Genomic DNA, 13,202 nt, shown 5'->3' with positions numbered 1-13,202 from the left:
TCCGATGAACTGATTGGTGCTTGTGCTAACAGACCCTGTTCTCTGATTGGACATATCTTCTGTCGATCACTTGTAACCCGGCTCCTATTGGCTCTTTGTCGTGAAGTAAATTGCGATCGGCACAAACAAGGACGCTCTCTTCTGGTTTCATCGACAATGCAAAGTAGTTCTGTAAATACTTTGCTATAAGGGAACAAGTCGAACTTATAGGATGAATAGATCTTCAAAACACCTGCAGTAGGACCGTATTTTTTTTATTTTTTTTTGTTTGACCGGCGTTTGATCCCAGGGTAACTCATTCTGTGGACATGCCAAGCAAACTCGGAAGCCCAATGGATAAAGTGGTCTTCGTCTTTTGTATGACCTAATAAGTAACTCAGACAGATGGACATGCCAGTCCTGCTAAATTTGGTGTCAAGAAGGTCTTACACAACCTCTAATCTGCGCCCTGTCCTGAGTGTATTTATGACCTCAGCTGTGACGTTCTAGAGCTGTTATGAAATCCAGGTAAGATCAAACACACATTTTTATGATATCCTAAATGATATTTATAGTTGGTCACGTGTGTTGTTTTTACAGCATACCTGTGTTCACAAGGCAGAGCCCCATCCCCCCAGCATCCACAGTGAAGAAGGCACACTGCCACCCATCCCGCCACCTGTCCCTCTCGAAGAAAGAGAAAAAAACTGTAAAATCAACCTTGCATACACTGCAGCTGATTCTCATGTTGATGTTCGAGGTCATTACAACGTGTCTGACTTTTTTGTTCTTTTTGTAGACTCTGAGTCCTGTACGTTCAAAGCGGCGATCCAGTTCACAGTTACACACTCCGAACCCAGAGAGCCAACAGCTGGACAAGAAACATGACCTTAGTTTTAATGCCATTGATGGACAACCTGTTTTTGCTGAGTCTTGGCCCTCCACTGAGTGTGGATTTTCTCCTGGCAGCAATACAGCCTCATCTGATGTTGAGGCACCCAAAGGGCCTGCGAGATCAGAGAGATCCACAGTTTCCTCAGCACGAGAAGTTCAGCAGGATTCAGTGCTGGCAAAGTATGTCTCATGTTCTATGTTGGCCTTTTAAATAGAGAACTATTTTTGTTTTGCAGCAGAAAGGGGAAAGGTTGCATGATGAATGTGAATACCTTCTTGTAACCTGCACTGGCTCTGCTTTTCCAGATATGTAGAACGTTTTCGCCACGGTCGGCCGCAGAGTCGAGAGGAGCGTCAGCAGATGGTTTCTGCCATCGGAGAGGAGCAGGTGCCTTTTTGGTGGATGTGTCACTCATCTTTACCCCTCAGTTCAACACCAATTAAAACAACAGACAAAGGTATTTATGTATTTTATTGTATGTTAACTGTTACCAGCTCCTGCATCCTTGTAAAATGTCTGTGAACGTCTCTGTCATCCCTTCTACTGAACAGACATTATCCTGCCTCTGAAAGATGACCATGATCCTGCTGTGTTCAGTTCAGCTGGACAGCGTCGACATGACAGATCTCCTTCTCCAAGCAGAGGATCCCTTAGTGTGAGTGGGTTTCTGATTTACTACAAATGAGCTACAATATAACCTGTCTTGTGTTGTGTTTACCTACTGAACAGAAATAAGAATTGCATTGTTTCCAGGTTTATTTCTTGAAAAAGTTAAAAAAAAAAAAAAACACGCTATCAATCCAACCTGCTTTTTACTGGTTGTGTATGCTGTAACAACATATTATTGGGGTTACACTATGTCCTGATTTATGGCAGGTTTGTCTTAATGCCTGGGAGCCATACTGTTTGCGGGAGAAACACTTTATTCCAGCATTTCAATACCACACCACTCTGTTTGGAAACCTCTGTGTTTATTAAATGCCTGGGAGGCCACCGATTATGCAACCACATTTGATGCATAGTTCAGCCTGCTGATGCCAAATGTAACACCCTCACAAAGTTATTGAAGAAACCTTAGTATATTTGTGACCATTATAAGGCCGGATGTAGTAGATTTTTTTGTAATTCTAATAATGTAAATTTCATTTTCTAGTTTTATTCTTTCACACACAATTGTCAGTCTTCATTCTGTTAAAATTTCCATCACAAAATCATTTTTTTCTGTTTGTGGTCTGCCTGTTTTCTTTGTTTCTTTCAGATTTTGTCTGACACTACCCAGGGTGAATTTGATGAAGCAGAGATTATACACCTTCAAGAAAGGGCCAGCAGACTTCTTCTGAGAGGGTATGAAGATTAGCGAGTAATATTAATGATAAATGAACTAATTCCTTTGGTTGTAATTAACTTGCTGTCTGTCAAACAGTGAATGCAATGGGAGTGATGGATCTGTCCCCGTCAGCTCAGAGGGCCTGGGAGACTCAGATTTCTCCTCTCCCGTCAGTGTAGAAGAACTGGTGCAAAGACCTTTGTTCCCCAGTTTAATAAAAACTACTGCTGGTGAGACAAAGAGTGTGGACTAGAATACTATATTTTCTTTAATTTTTTTTATACACAATTACTATTTTTTTCATGCTGTGTGGCTTACTGTTGTGCTATAATGTGTTTATTACTACTTACAGCAAAGTCCTGCTCAGACTCTGTTCATGCTGCGTCCTCCCAAAAATCTGTCATCCCTTCTTTGGTGCCCCCCACACGTCCAGAAGAGGACATCTTGTTCCAGTGGCGTTTAAGGAGAAAGATGGAGCAAGCCAGGGAGTGGCCCCAGTCCCTCAAACCCTCCAGTCTTCATGGCTCCACATTTAGCTGGCAGGCCCCCAGTTTTAACCATCCTGTAGCCAGTGGACAACCTTACAAGGTTGGAATCAAACTGTATGATGCATTATCCATATTTTGATTAATATGTGTAGCAGATTTATAGAATGATGTTAATTTCCTCTTTGCATAATCCATAGCAACAGCAGGGTACTCAAGCTCTTCAGTTCTCACAAAGAGATGCTCATCAACACATCTCTGGTCCTCTGCCAGAAACCAAAGAGGCCCAGACACCATGTCCCCCAGCTCCAGGTCATCCTCCTTTCCCTGCCTTTGTTGTTACTGACTCTTCAGTCTTTCAGCCCCAGACTATAGCCCATGTTCCTGCCCACAGACATTTACTCTGTGATGTCTTGCCCTGTCCCATCCAGTCATCACATGATAGAGAACAACAAAACATTTCACGAAGGTCAGATGAGTCTCACACCAAAGTTGTCTATAAAAAGACCCAAATCCCTGAAAAGGCAATGAGCAACAACTTCAGAGATGTGCCTCTTGGTGAGCATGTGTCATCACTGTCACCTGCTTTGTCCAGAGTTAAAGAAAAGTGGCCTAGTCATCAAAAAAGATCTGAGAGGAGCAAGAAAAAGAAATCAGAGGCTAAAGAGTCAGAGAGGAGTGAGAAGATGATGATGTCTGTCACAGAGCAAAAGAAATCAGCAAGGTGATGTATTAACACAGACACTGTACAAAATTCAAGTCTGAATGCGTCAAATACTGTATACTGTTGATAGTGAACATCCTGTGGCGTGTCTCTGTACAAACAGGAGTTCTTCACATCAAAGACTTCCCAAAAAGGTCACAGAATTGAAAAATCAGGTTCAACAGGAGGGAAGACGGGAGTTTCCAAGAAAAAGCTGCACTGATGATCATGAACCAACACCTTCTCCTATCCACAGTGCTTTAGGGCAGGTCAGTATGTGGGCAAGCTGCATTTTTTTCTAGCTTGTTTCTTGTTCTTTATGTAGTAGTTAATTTAAGCAGCGTACATACTTGTTCTTAATGTTTTTCCTGCTTTTCCAAATATTTTGTCAACCAATTAATTTAAGTGGGAGGGCTGAAATATTGGGAACACCTCTCAGTATAACCCATTGCAGTTCAACAGCACAGCAAACTACTTTCCAAAATGACCTTTAAAATGAAACAGACCCTCTCTCAATCAGATTAAACAACAGCTAAACATACTCCTGATAAAGGGAAGATCTGTTGCTTGGCTGTTGTATTATACTTTATGCTTCACCTGTCAATGGTTTTAATAGCTGAATGGTGTATGTGATTATCTGAAAGACATTAATGTAATGCTCCTCATGATACAGCGGTTTGTGAGGGTTTACAAATCGTAATATTCATGCTTGTTTTTTTGAGGTGATTATCCAATTCAAGAGACCCAGAACTTGTCTTCCGGAGATGGACTGCATGTGATATATTATCCTATGAAATCAGTTTAGTCTCACAGGTGTCCATTTCTATCCATGTTAGAGCAAAGTGAGGATACAAGTTGTATTTAAATATACTTCATTTGCCACACATCTAAAATAGTTCTGCCTTCATTCTAGACCCCCCTATACATTTGTTGGATGTCAAACATGATAATCTGATATTAAAGTACAGTGTCATTATGGTAATTGTTATTATAATCTGCATTAACCATTGGGGGTGTTCTCATGGGGCCTTGACAGGTCGTTTCAGAGGTATTATTCCCTTTGGTGGATTCACCTCCTGCACAAAGGATCCCTGTTTCATCCGTTTCTCCTCCTTGCACTATCTCTGCACCGCCACAAGCCCCAGTTAGTCCATGCAGTGCACAGAACTCCATGGAGGTCATTTCACAGCTGCTACAGGAGGCTGAAGGTGAGCTCATAGCAGCAAAGAGCACCAACCTTTGCCTGTAGTTAATTGTGGAGAATATATCATGACCTATGTAGAGATCCCATTCCCCACATTCTTAAATCTTTCAGGTTAAATCTCCCCTGAACTTTCTCTTCCGGGTGCTCTATTAAGAATATAACAGTAGTTTGTCGTCCTGGTATCTGCCCACTCTTTGTCTACTCATTTCCTCTTAAATTTTACTCTTTTCTTTTCAGATTCTGATGAAAAAGAATTTGAAGATGACCCTTTGTTACAAGTCCTTCGCAAACAGAGAAAATGGGTCAAGGAGCAGATCAGGTAAAACTATAACCTATGAATAAAATGATCATCAAAGCATTTTGCTGTGCATTACCACGACACATGATTTTTTTGTAGAATTAGATCTCTAGAATGATCATAGTCTGAATAATCTACTGTGTTGTTCTTTTTAGTGAAGTGGACTCTGTGTTGAAGGAATTCCTTGAAGGGCAACAAGTTACTTGAGCCTTTGCAAGAAGCAATTGATGCATTTTCTATCATTTTGTAAAGAAATAGTTTATTTGTACTTTTTGAAGAAACATTTTCCACATTAAAGAGGTTGAATATATGTCTGGGTGCATTATTAATCACAATCACAACACAGTGCATTTACAAAAGCAGCAGTCTGTAACGGGAACACAGAATATTTACAAAGAGTGGTCGCTTTGAACATTATGTGGGATGGATGAGTAATAGCAAAGCAGTATATACAAACCTCAGAGAGCAGAGAATATTAGAAGAGTATCAGGAAGAGAACAAAATGTGTGTTTTGGCACACGCTGAGTGTTGCTTTAAATGGAAGGGCCTAGATTTATTGCTGTGTTTGTGTGCTCATAACGGCTTCTGTTTCGTTTCATACCGTATATGGTGAAGATGGCAGAGATTTCAGTGTTTGGTATTAAAGCGATTAAGTCAGGGATCTGGAGTTCTCAGTTTGCAGCATAGGTGCAGATATGATAAGGATGCCATCTGGAGAGACGGCCGACTCCAAAGCCATGGTGTCCACTCCCTTTGGGATTCGGTAGCGCCGATTAAACTGCCGTGTTGTAAAGCCAGGGCCCCCCTTCTAACAGAACAGAGATGAAAGCGTGGTTAGAGGATAACACAAATCACAAAATCAACTGGAAAGAAATGCAGCAATGTTCCTCCCACCACACCAACCTTTTTCTCCTCATGCTTTCCTTGCACTTCTACAAAGTCTCCAATCACTTTGACCATTAAGTCCTCTGGGTTGAAATGCTTTACATCAACTTGAACTGTAAATCCGCTGTCATCACAGTTCACCTATAAACATGAGTCAGAAATTACAATTGAGTATATAAAACAGAAATGCCTGTAGCACAGTGAATAGCCAAAAAACTGCCTCCATGGACTAAATATTCTTTACTGTATTGGGGCATTAAGCAGGGGTCTGACTAAAAAAGTTATACGACTAGCTTTGGGGGGCAATTAATTGAATTTCAGGCTCCTCTTCTGCTGAAGACTGAATGGGTTTGAAAGCTCAGAAAAAACTCAAGTTAAATTTTATTTTTACAAAGATGAGCAGTCGATTGTCAGCCTACTAAACAAATTACCATTGTAAAATATGGTATTGTAATTTATGGTAAATTTTTTTATTAGTTTTTAAGGAATTCTTATGAGCCTTAAAGCACTCAAATTATATTGACCTACCTCTGTGGAGCTGCCACTCTCACCCTCAGAAATTAGTAATGTTGGGGACCAATTATACTGTCCAGACATCCCGTTCAGCCGAGGAATAAGAGGTGGTAAAAACTTCTCCCATGGGATACCACCAACTGGCATAGTGGATGGCAGGATGAAGTCCATTTCTGATCAGTAGAGAATGAAAACCCAGGAGACTTACTGAAACAGCAGTTGAAGCAACAAGATATACAGCCCTGGTCAACTTACCTCTTCTTAAATTCTCTGACCAAATCAGTGCGCAAAAAGGGGGAAGGACAGCCCCTGTGCTCCCCACAGGTCCTGATTGAGGCGATGATGCGTGTTCCTGCTCAGTGTGTGGTCTCACTCCTGGATCTTCTCCCTCTGAACGTGTCTGACTGTTATGGTGTGTGTGTTTTATACTGGAGTTGCATAATGAGTTGGGAATTCATACTGGGACACCTTGCTTCTGTTATGTTCTGGACAGCGTACCCTTGGGTGTTCAGGCATGGGCGTACAGGAGTGTGGGCCTATTGTTTTAAGAGTGACGCAGCTGTTGTGGGCTTATTGTCAATTAATGTGTTTATTAGCCATTATAACAGTGTTACAGCCTGCAGTTGTTTTTTTTTAAATTGAATCAATGGCACCAATACAAACAGATTATTCATGCGTAATTATCTGCGCTGTCACCAGCCGTATGCTGCCCGGTTGTCAAGGAAGGTCTGTCCAAAAATAAGTTCAAAAGACGATGGTGTTGACCCTCAGTGAGCTGATGCCAGACAGACAGTGACAGCAGGGACGTCCCAAACACATGCCAGAGCACGTGTGCTACCAATAAGCCACCGTCCTGCATAGTGGAGGAATATTCACATTATTTTCTTAAGTAAAAGTGGCAATATCTAAATGTAAAAATACTAAATTATAATTAAAATATTTGTAAAGTAACTGATGTCAAATAAATGTGGGCTAAAGTAAAACCAAAGCTACCACAAATGTCAGAAGACTTTACTGTATTTTCACTCAACTCTGAATACACAGGCATAAAATACATCAGTTATCAACAAAATACAGTGTCTGTAACAGGCTTTATTAATTCATTCCCCTTAAATCAGTTTTAGGTGACCTCCGGCTTCGTGAAGAGGACCCTACGTGCTGATACTCCTTGTTCTTGTCACACCCCAGTTAAGTCAGCAGTTATGTATGGCAGGCGCATGTTCTCCCTGTTAGCAATGCAGAACCTGTCACTTAAGCTTTGACTGTGACTAAAATTGGCACTGATTATGTTATGACTCATAAAGGGTGACAGGGAAGTGCGGGCATTTGGCAGGGATTAAAGTATTGGATTTCACAACAGGCGCCAGGGGTTGTCTGGACTTCATAGGCGACATATGTAACAATGAGTATGTAGAGAAAATGGCTCACTGATCTGTGTGTCCATACAGGTTCGTAGATCCAATTGAGGGATAATGATATTCCAGAGTCAGTTGGAAATTCTGACTCATCACTGCAAATACGGTACATGGATTCAAGACAGTGTAACTTGGAATTATTGTGGATATTTTTATTCGTCATTCATACACACACACACACACACACACACACACAAGTAAAAATGGTTTTGGGTGCTCAATCACACACAAACATGAACCTCCACAGTAAACACTTTTAAGTAATGAAAAAAACAGTTTGTTGAATCTATTGTTCAATGTCTTGAACAAGCCTGAAAGCACATCCAGCTTTATTGTTATACATCGTTTGTGATTATTAACATAGTCTCTAACACAAGATCAATTAGCCTACACTAATACCAAGGAACTTTCTTAAATACCTTGGCAAGCACTAAAAACCATGAATTTCTGAGTCCTACAGAATTTATCTTCTGAAGATTTAGGAGATTTACTCTGTTAACATGTTATTTAGCCACTGAATTTTGTTGCACAGACCACACAAACCACCAAAATCTTTCATTGGAGTTAAAGAAGGAAAATTCTTTATTCCTTTACAGTGGATCATTAATTATTTTTCAGAGACCTGTCATCAAAAAATTTCTCAAGGAATGCCCAGTGGAATTGTGAAGGAGAGGTAATCTCCCACCTCCCCCCACTCTGCTCTGAAGTGCTGGAAAATAGTGATCCATGTGGTGAGTACTGCTACCCATAACAGCAACCCCAGCGCTGACCGCTTCACATCTAGATGAAAAACACACAAGAGAATTAGTTGGCACTACACACTGCGGTCAAACACACATACATTAGGCTCTTAACCTAAAGCCCTCTTTAAAAAATACAGCTCATCACATTGCAAATACATTTTTGGGTGCTGCTTTACAAGTCATTATATATTGTATGTGTTCTGATTCAAGTATCAATGGTGACAAATTCATGTGGGAAAATATTTAGTTTTTTACACAGAGAATACTAACAAGTAAAATCATTGTTTTGATTTCTAATCTGCAAACAAAACTGAGGAATAAATGTTTGTTAATGTCAGCCAGCCCAAAGTATCTGATACTAACGCTGTCATACTTATAAGCTTAGGAATCTGGAGGACAATATGGACCAAATTAATATCATGACAATTCTCTCAGAACTGTTTTCATATCAGTACAATACCTACCGGAGTATTTAAATCTAAATCATTGCCCAGCCCTCCTAAAACTTGATTTAATACACATTCTGTACCTCAAAAGCTAACCTGTCTTCTCCAGGATTTAGAAAAACTGCAAAGGTCTCCTAAATTATTAAAGCAAAATGCAGACTCCATTGTTAATGTCTGAGCATATTGAATGTATAGAATTTGACTTGAACTGACAACCTTCATTAAGGATATTTAAGTATCTTAAAAACTAAATGAGCGAATGAACTGAATCCTGCAACTATTAAATCCACAGCACAACGACAAGACGGAATATAATGCACACTTTCTACATATTTGCTTTTATTTTAAATGATGCAGCAATATGGTCTGCAAATTCTCTGGTATTAGAGCAGCGTCTTTGACACTCACAAGTTTTTATCTGGAACTGTTCGGTGTAGGCTGGCTTTACAAAGGCTTCCCGAAAAAACCAAACAACATTGACTAGCCACAGGAATGGGAGAAATGCAAAGCCACCTGGAAAAAAAAAGAGAGGGACAACATGCTCAAAGTTAGAACCACTGAAATACTCTTAAGACTAAAGCTCATGCTTTACTTTACAAAAAGGCTGCCAGCCACTGTATCTATACTGGTAACCCATCCTCAATGTGACTACATCAGCTCATTTGCCATAATCATACAATTTATGGAGACCACAACTGTTATCACTTGCAAGTACCCAGAATTTACAAAACAAATGGTAAGCCTAAGTATAAAAATGCTTGTATGTGTAATGCCATGATGTCTTTAAATACTCTCACCTAAGTAATATTTTCTGCATAGGCTGAGTTTCTCCTCATTGGGCAGTCGTTCCAGGTTCATCGTGGATTTGTGTGGACCCTGCTGCAGAAACAAAAACAAGGTAACTTGGTGTAGAAGCAGCTCGAGAGAGAGAGAGAGAGAGAGAGCAACTCGCACCTTAAACTTTTCTATCCAAGGTGATGCTGATTCAGGTCTACGTTTAAGACCTGGTTCTCTGCTGTCTGCTTGGCCAATCACTTTGGCACAGTAATCTTATTAAATCTGCATCAGATAATTCAAGCAATAACGCAGCTTGGTCATGTTTACTGTCCTGGTTTAGTCAGATGACTCGAATTACACCCCTGGCTAACGTTAGCATTTCAGTAGCTTAGAAATATAACATAAAGCTGTTCCCGACTGCTACAAAAAGCCGTCGCAGTAATGTACACCGGTCTCTATAGTCCAGGTTAATGTTTCCAATAAGCAAGAATACTGTACAGTAACGTGATCATTTACCTGATATATTTAAGGCCAGACAAGCGTCGTAGATTAACTAAATGGAAACAATCAAATAACACTTCCTCCTTCTTTTTCTACTCAATCGCAAAAACTCCTCCTTTTTCTTCTTCTGGTTTTTTTTTCTTTCTCATTTATACTGCACGTTGCCACCTAGTGTACTGGATGTGTACTGGATGCGCGTTACATGTGGACAAAGCTTTACTTGTTTTATAATAGGCGCTTTTAAAATTTTACAGATGGATATACATGTGTCCTTGAGATTAAGTACAGACGCCCCTTCCTCCCCGTTTGTCCACTATCTTTATTATTAACATCTATTGCTTTAAACTCTTTTAATACAACTCTCCTCTATTGCAATGACTGGTATTTTTGTATAAGCTACCAGGTCCTTTAGACAAGACTAAGCTGAAAAGTGGGCAGCAAATTTAAAGGTTCAAAATAATACTCAGCAGTGATTTTGAAATTTGTTTGGCTAATTATAACAGAAGATTGAACAAGAAGAGTGAAATATAGGTAATCTACTTTACTGTTGTTAATATAGTACTTCCTTATCCGATTCATCAAGCAACATTATTTTCTTCTAACACTGCTCGGACTGTAGCTCAAGACAAACACTTCCACAATTGAGTTGCTGACTTCTGCTTCTTCTTCAGCCTGCTCTGGTGGCAATACAGATGCGCACTGCCATCTACTGTTACAGCAATGTGTAGACTGAGGGTAATAACCACGGATGCAATACTTTTAATCATCAGAACATTCACTGTAAATGCTGCAACACTGCATGCCATTAGCATGCTGCAGGATGCTACTTATAGCGAGATGTTTTGATGCATTGATCAAGCCTTATCATGGGCTAGGTCACTTTTATTGCCATCTAATTTCAGAGGAGCTTCTGTTTATAGTTTTTAACTGTAGAAGCATTTTTTTTTTTTTTAAATGCCTGACTATTGTCCAAATCCATTGCTGCCATGCTGAATAGTTTGATTCTCCACACTCATTAAACCTGTTTAATATATGGCCTGTAATAACCCACGTTGAAACGTTTCTATTCCCAATTATGACTATTGAAAAAAGTGGAACATGCCTATACATAGTTTGCAGCCACCTCTGCTGTAAAGGTTATCTTCATGAGGGTTTATATTGTCAATTCTGTTGAAACCATTTTATAGTCAGTTTGATGGTGTTAATCAGAGAGTTGCTGTACTGAGATTTAATTGTAGGCTATTACTATATCATGCCAGGGAAGTCTATGTCAACATGTAACTATTTTATTTTATTTTTACCAGCTTGAAATGCAACTTTTAAGTTGTGGGATAGACGTAAGCATAATAAAAGAAAAATTATGTTGTCTTTTTGTTGAAAGATGTAACATGCTTTAATCAGTGGTGAAACGTATCTAAGTTAATTTAGTCAAGCACTGCTCTTAATTTTCTTGATCACTCAAAAATTGTACTTAAGTTTTTTACCTTAGTATTTCTACTTGATACTGCTTTATACTTCCACTCCACTAAATTTCACTTCGATTAGCCTACTTTATAGAGGAAATGTTGTCACAATGAATAATAACAAGCTTTTAAAAGAGAACACGAACTTTTGCTTATAACGGGTTATTTTTTACATTGCTGTATTGGTACTTTTATTTAAGTAAAGGATCCATGTGCTTCCTCTACTGTATACTCCACTGTTGTCTGTGTTTCTTGGTTGTTTGCATATAATATATATAGATATATACTGTACTGTATATACTGTGCATTTTATATTTAATATTTTTTTTACTGCTATTTTATTGTTTTTTATTATTTTATTATTATCTTATTGCTTCCTGTATGCTGCTGTAGCGGAAAAAAAAATTTCCCCTTGGGGATTAATAAAGTAACTACCTACCTACCTGACTGTGTTTCTTGGTTTGTTTGTATATAATATATATATATATATATATATATATATATATATATATATATATATGTACTGTATATACTGTGCATTTTATATTTTATATTTATATTTTTACTGCTATTTACTGCTATTTTATTGCTTTTCTATTATTCTATTCTATTCTATTCGATTATTTTATTCTATTGTTTCTATTATTATCTTATTGCTTCTGTATGCTGCTGTAGTGAAAAAAAGTTCCCCTTGGGGATTAATGAAGTAACTACCTACCTATCTGACTGTTTCTTGGTTTGTTTGTTTGTATATAATATATATAATGTACTGTATATACTGTGCATTTTATATTTATATTTTTTTACTGCTATTTACTGCTATTTTATTGCTTTTCTATTATTCTATTCTATTCTATTCGATTATTTTATTCTATTATTTCTATTATTATCTTATTGCTTCTGTTTGCTGCTGTAGCGAAAAAAAATTCCCCTTGGGGATTAATAAAGTAACTACCTACCTACCTGACTGTGTTTCTTGGTTTGTTTGTATATAATATATATATATATATATATATATATATATATATATATATATATATATATATATATATATATATATATATATATATATATATATATATATGTACTGTATATACTGTGCATTTTATATTTATATTTTTACTGCTATTTACTGCTATTTTATTGCTTTTCTATTATTCTATTCTATTCTATTCTATTATTTTATTCTATTATTTCTATTATTATCTTATTGCTTCTGTATGCTGCTGTAGTGAAAAAAAATTCCCCTTGGGGATTAATGAAGTAACTACCTACCTATCTGACTGTTTCTTGGTTTGTTTGTTTGTATATAATATATATAATGTACTGTATATACTGTGCATTTTATATTTATATTTTTTTTACTGCTATTTACTGCTATTTTATTGCTTTTCTATTATTCTATTCTATTCTATTATTTTATTCTATTATTTCTATTATTATCTTATTGCTTCTGTATGCTGCTGTAGCGAAAAAAAATTCCCCTTGGGGATTAATAAAGTAACTACCTACCTACCTGACTGTGTTTCTTGGTTTGTTTGTATATAATATATATATATATATATAAT

General features: G+C 37.9%; 3 protein-coding genes across 5 annotated transcripts; 1 reads left to right on the top strand and 2 right to left on the bottom strand.

Moving 5' to 3' along the window:
• The first annotated feature begins 114 nt into the window (after positions 1 to 114).
• Positions 115 to 5,201, top strand: proser3 (proline and serine rich 3). The gene is made up of 13 exons (XM_069696244.1): positions 115 to 507; positions 580 to 688; positions 779 to 1,053; positions 1,180 to 1,331; positions 1,426 to 1,529; positions 2,133 to 2,218; positions 2,298 to 2,431; positions 2,554 to 2,789; positions 2,887 to 3,410; positions 3,514 to 3,658; positions 4,426 to 4,597; positions 4,831 to 4,912; positions 5,047 to 5,201. The coding sequence occupies exons 1-13, from the start codon at positions 497 to 499 to the stop codon at positions 5,096 to 5,098; spliced, it is 2,082 nt and encodes a 693-aa protein (XP_069552345.1). The 5' UTR covers positions 115 to 496; the 3' UTR covers positions 5,099 to 5,201.
• On the bottom strand, positions 5,124 to 6,679 carry hspb6 (heat shock protein, alpha-crystallin-related, b6). Of its 2 annotated transcripts, none has more exons than XM_069696246.1 (4): positions 6,545 to 6,679; positions 6,305 to 6,496; positions 5,795 to 5,917; positions 5,124 to 5,699 (listed from the first exon to the last, which is right to left on the bottom strand). In XM_069696246.1, the coding sequence occupies exons 2-4, from the start codon at positions 6,458 to 6,460 to the stop codon at positions 5,541 to 5,543; spliced, it is 438 nt and encodes a 145-aa protein (XP_069552347.1). In that variant the 5' UTR covers positions 6,461 to 6,496; positions 6,545 to 6,679; the 3' UTR covers positions 5,124 to 5,540. The 2 variants fall into 2 exon arrangements, with proteins under 2 accessions (XP_069552347.1, XP_069552346.1); XM_069696245.1 differs by having other exon boundaries at positions 6,305 to 6,462.
• Positions 6,680 to 8,257: 1,578 nt separating this feature from the next.
• psenen (presenilin enhancer, gamma-secretase subunit) lies at positions 8,258 to 10,291 on the bottom strand. Of its 2 annotated transcripts, none has more exons than XM_069695554.1 (4): positions 10,187 to 10,291; positions 9,691 to 9,772; positions 9,302 to 9,406; positions 8,258 to 8,484 (listed from the first exon to the last, which is right to left on the bottom strand). In XM_069695554.1, exons 2-4 carry the CDS (start codon positions 9,749 to 9,751, stop codon positions 8,345 to 8,347), a joined length of 306 nt encoding a protein of 101 aa, XP_069551655.1. In that variant the 5' UTR covers positions 9,752 to 9,772; positions 10,187 to 10,291; the 3' UTR covers positions 8,258 to 8,344. The 2 variants fall into 2 exon arrangements, with proteins under 2 accessions (XP_069551655.1, XP_069551656.1); XM_069695555.1 differs by having other exon boundaries at positions 9,691 to 9,769; positions 10,187 to 10,279.
• Positions 10,292 to 13,202: the final 2,911 nt, after the last annotated feature.

Source organism: Brachyistius frenatus, unplaced genomic scaffold (genome assembly GCF_029030835.1).
Source record: "Brachyistius frenatus isolate BFR_SWC_R1_liver_20210118 unplaced genomic scaffold, ASM2903083v1 Contig_20, whole genome shotgun sequence".
NCBI lineage: Eukaryota > Metazoa > Chordata > Actinopteri > Embiotocidae > Brachyistius > Brachyistius frenatus.
The sequence above is the reverse complement of the archived record's forward strand: the minus strand, read 5'-3'. Positions and strand labels throughout refer to the sequence as shown.

Coding starts and splice junctions, on each gene's coding strand:
- proser3 (XM_069696244.1), top strand. Junction 1,054..1,179: donor CAGGATTCAGTGCTGGCAAA/GTATGTCTCATG, acceptor CTGCTTTTCCAG/ATATGTAGAACGTTTTCGCC. Junction 2,219..2,297: donor AGCAGACTTCTTCTGAGAGG/GTATGAAGATTA, acceptor TCTGTCAAACAG/TGAATGCAATGGGAGTGATG.
- hspb6 (XM_069696246.1), bottom strand. CDS start 6,460: ATGGACTTCATCCTGCCATCCACTATGCCAGTTGGTGGTATCCCATGG. Junction 5,918..6,304: donor AGAGTGGCAGCTCCACAGAG/GTAGGTCAATAT, acceptor TCATGTTTATAG/GTGAACTGTGATGACAGCGG. Junction 5,700..5,794: donor GAAAGCATGAGGAGAAAAAG/GTTGGTGTGGTG, acceptor CTGTTCTGTTAG/AAGGGGGGCCCTGGCTTTAC.
- psenen (XM_069695554.1), bottom strand. CDS start 9,751: ATGAACCTGGAACGACTGCCCAATGAGGAGAAACTCAGCCTATGCAGA. Junction 9,407..9,690: donor ATGCAGAAAATATTACTTAG/GTGAGAGTATTT, acceptor TTTTTTTTCCAG/GTGGCTTTGCATTTCTCCCA. Junction 8,485..9,301: donor ACAGTTCCAGATAAAAACTT/GTGAGTGTCAAA, acceptor TTTTTCATCTAG/ATGTGAAGCGGTCAGCGCTG.